The 3,067-nt window shown below is 43.4% G+C and overlaps 1 protein-coding gene across 1 annotated transcript in view; it reads right to left on the reverse strand.

The window, feature by feature from the left end:
- ATP6V0A1 (ATPase H+ transporting V0 subunit a1) overlaps positions 1-3,067 on the reverse strand; it is a 68,897-nt gene that overhangs the window by 42,241 nt on the left and 23,589 nt on the right. The window contains exons 6-7 of the mRNA XM_017856575.1: positions 2,091-2,109; positions 1,488-1,572 (exon numbers count right to left, since the gene is read on the reverse strand). Of these exons, the coding sequence (XP_017712064.1) occupies positions 1,488-1,572; positions 2,091-2,109 (104 nt within the window). The remainder of the gene's footprint in view (positions 1-1,487; positions 1,573-2,090; positions 2,110-3,067) is intronic.

A 3,067-nucleotide genomic window follows, 5' to 3' on the forward strand; every position in this document is an offset into this window, starting at 1 on the left:
AGCCAGGATGGTCTCGATCTCCTGACCTCGTGATCCGCCCGTCTCGGCCTCCCAAAGTGCTGGGATTACAGGCTTGAGCCACCGCGCCCGGCTAAGGCAGAATTTCAGAAAATTTAAGGACATAGCATCTATGCTAAGTATGGAGACTCACTGTCCCAGAATAATATGGCATTTATAAACCATGAGTCCTTAAGAATTATTTTTCCCCAAGTTAAGGAAATTGTGGTTCTTTTTTTCAGTTTTTAGTTTTTTATAGACATGGGGTCTCACTAAGTTGGCCAGGCTGGTCTTCAAATCCTGGGGTCAAGTAATCCTCCTGCCTCGGCCTCCCAAAGTGTTGGGATTACAGGCGTGAGCCATTGTATCTGGCCATAAGTTCTGATGTTATTTTTTTAAATGAATTTAGGGTCGCGTGCAGTGGTTCACACCTGTAATCCCAGCACTTTGGGAGGCTGAGGTGGGTGGATCACCTGAGGTCAGGAGTTTGAGACCAGCCTGGCCAACATGGCGAAACCCCATCTCTACTAAAACACAACAAAAAATTTGCCGGGCGTGGTGGCAGGTGCCCATAATCTCAACTACTCAGGAGGCTGGAGAATCACTTGAACCTGGGAGGCAGAAGTTACAGTGCACCGAGATCGCACCATTGCACTCCAGCCTGGGCGTGGAGTGAGCCTTGGTCAGAAAAAAAAAAAAAAAGGAAAAAGAATTTAGTGGCTCACACCTCTAATCCCAGCACTTTGGGAGGTTGAGATGGGCAGATTCCTTGAGTCCAGGAGTTCCAGGACAGCCTGAGCAACATGGCAAAACCCTGTCTCTACAAAGAATACAAAAAATTAGCCAGGTATGGTGGGCGCACGCCTGTAGTCCCAGCTACCCTAGAGGCTGAGGCAGGAGAATCCCCTGAGCCCAGGCAGTCAAGGCTGCAGTGAGCCGTGATCATACCACCGCACTCCAGCCTGGGTGACAGAGTGAGACCCCCCACCTGAACAACAAAAATAAAAATAAAAGGCCGGGCGTGGTGGCTCACGCTTGTAATCCCAGCACTTTGGGAGGCCAAGGCGGGCGGATCACAAGGTCAGGAGATCGAGACCACGGTGAAACCCCGTCTCTACTAAAAATATAAAAAAAAAATTAGCCGGGCGCGGTGGTGGGCACCTGTAGTCCCAGCTACTCAGGAGGCTGAGGCAGGAGAATGGCGTGAACCCGGGAGGCGGAGCTTGCAGTGAGCTGAGATCTGGCCACTGCACTCCAGCCTGGGTGACAGAGCGAGACTCCGTCTCAAAAAAATAAATAAATAAAAAATAAAAAAATAAAATTGAATTCAGGTTATTTTGAATTTATTAAAATAGCCCCTAACATTATTAAAAGATAAAGTCACTGTGTCGAGGTAAACTAAAAAGGATTTGTATTTCACTATTCTGAACTTTAAGACTCAACATGTGGGCAGCATGGCTGTGCCCTCCTGGTAGAGGCATGCCTCTCTTACCCTTCACAGATTTTCTTGACTCTGTTTTTCAGCTGATCGCCTTGGAAGAAAATGATAAACACAGACTTGTGCACGTAGTCACCCTAGGCCCCAGAATAAAAAAACAAGAGTTCAGACTTCTGTATCTGGATGAAAACCTCTTAAATAACCAACTTTTTTGGTGATGTAAGAACAATAGGCATCCTTTAAGGACATGGCAATCCCGCACTTTAACCACTGCCCTCACTCCATTTCCTAAGCTTCACTACAAGAACATCTACCCTATAATCTCTAATTCACAAAAATCTTTCTCTATTTGTTTTTTTGACTCAACCAGGAGCTTGAAGCTAAAATGATGCTCCTCTTAGCACTGTTTAGACTTATTTACCAATTCAACTTTAAATCTTATATTGCCTGAATGATAAAAGTATAGGATAGAAAAGAGAAGGAAGCCATTTCTGTCTGTTCTGGGACTTAGAAATTCTTAGATAAAAGGGGCTGAACAACTACAAGGAACTGGAGTCCCTGGGAAGAACGCTGATGTAGAATCCCACAATTCAAGCTAATCTGGACTTTATGGGGCAGGGAGGAAGGTAATCCATTCCAAATACCAAATTTATACCTGAAGTAAGATGCAAGGACTGGAAGGAAAGATCAGAAAAAAAGGTATATGGCGTGTTAACCAGGATTGTCTCTGGTTGTCGGCATATTCTCATAGTCATACACAGCATGTACAGCTTTTATAATAACAAACAAAACTTCAGAAGGATAAAAGGAGATAAGGAGTGAAGAAAATTAGGCTAAAGGCTCTGAAATCCCTAAATTCTCTAGGCTAAACTAGAACCCATACTTTGTGCAGCCTGATCTGTTATAGATATCCAGGGTCCCCATTTTTACATTTGTTGATAAAATAACCTTTCTGTTGCCAAGAGGAAACCTGACTGAATATTCCTGAGAAAAGTTCCTCATTAGTGTGGCTGGCTGCAGATTACAATGTTTCCACAACCAGGGTCCCCATTTTTACATTTGTTGATAAAATAACCTTTCTGTTGCCAAGAGGAAACCTGACTGAATACTCCTGAGAAAAGTTCCTCATTAGTGTGGCTGCCGATTACAATGTTTCCACAACCCTTCCACAACCCGAAGGCCTTTGGCAAGACTGTGAAACTATATCCCTAAGCCGGGGGTTCACCTGAAGTGTCACCACACTCTTCCACGGCATGGAGGATGAAAGCCCTGCAGCTGCACAGCCCACCCAATCTGAGAAATCTCACAGTTCAATATCTCCTCTTAGGTAAAGAACACTAATTTAAGAAATTCACAAGATAATTCAAAACAGAAAAACTAACTTCAGGTTTCTAAATAACACTCGTACAAAAGCAAAGTAAAATTTTTGCAGTACATTTATCTTTACTTGTACTCCCTGAAATCAGGACTCACCACACCTAAATGCAGGTTTAGATGATAAACTCTGTCTCATTATGGCAAATGCCAAGATGTTAAACTGTTTCTACTTCCTGAAGTACTGGGTGGGGAAGATCATCCTATTTTGTGCGAGTGCGATATCTATAAACTAAGTTTCTTTTTTTTTTTTTTTTT

The sequence above is a fragment of the Rhinopithecus bieti genome, unplaced genomic scaffold (assembly GCF_001698545.2).
Source record: "Rhinopithecus bieti isolate Rb0 unplaced genomic scaffold, ASM169854v2 scaffold_44695, whole genome shotgun sequence".
Classification (NCBI taxonomy): Eukaryota; Metazoa; Chordata; class Mammalia; order Primates; family Cercopithecidae; genus Rhinopithecus; species Rhinopithecus bieti.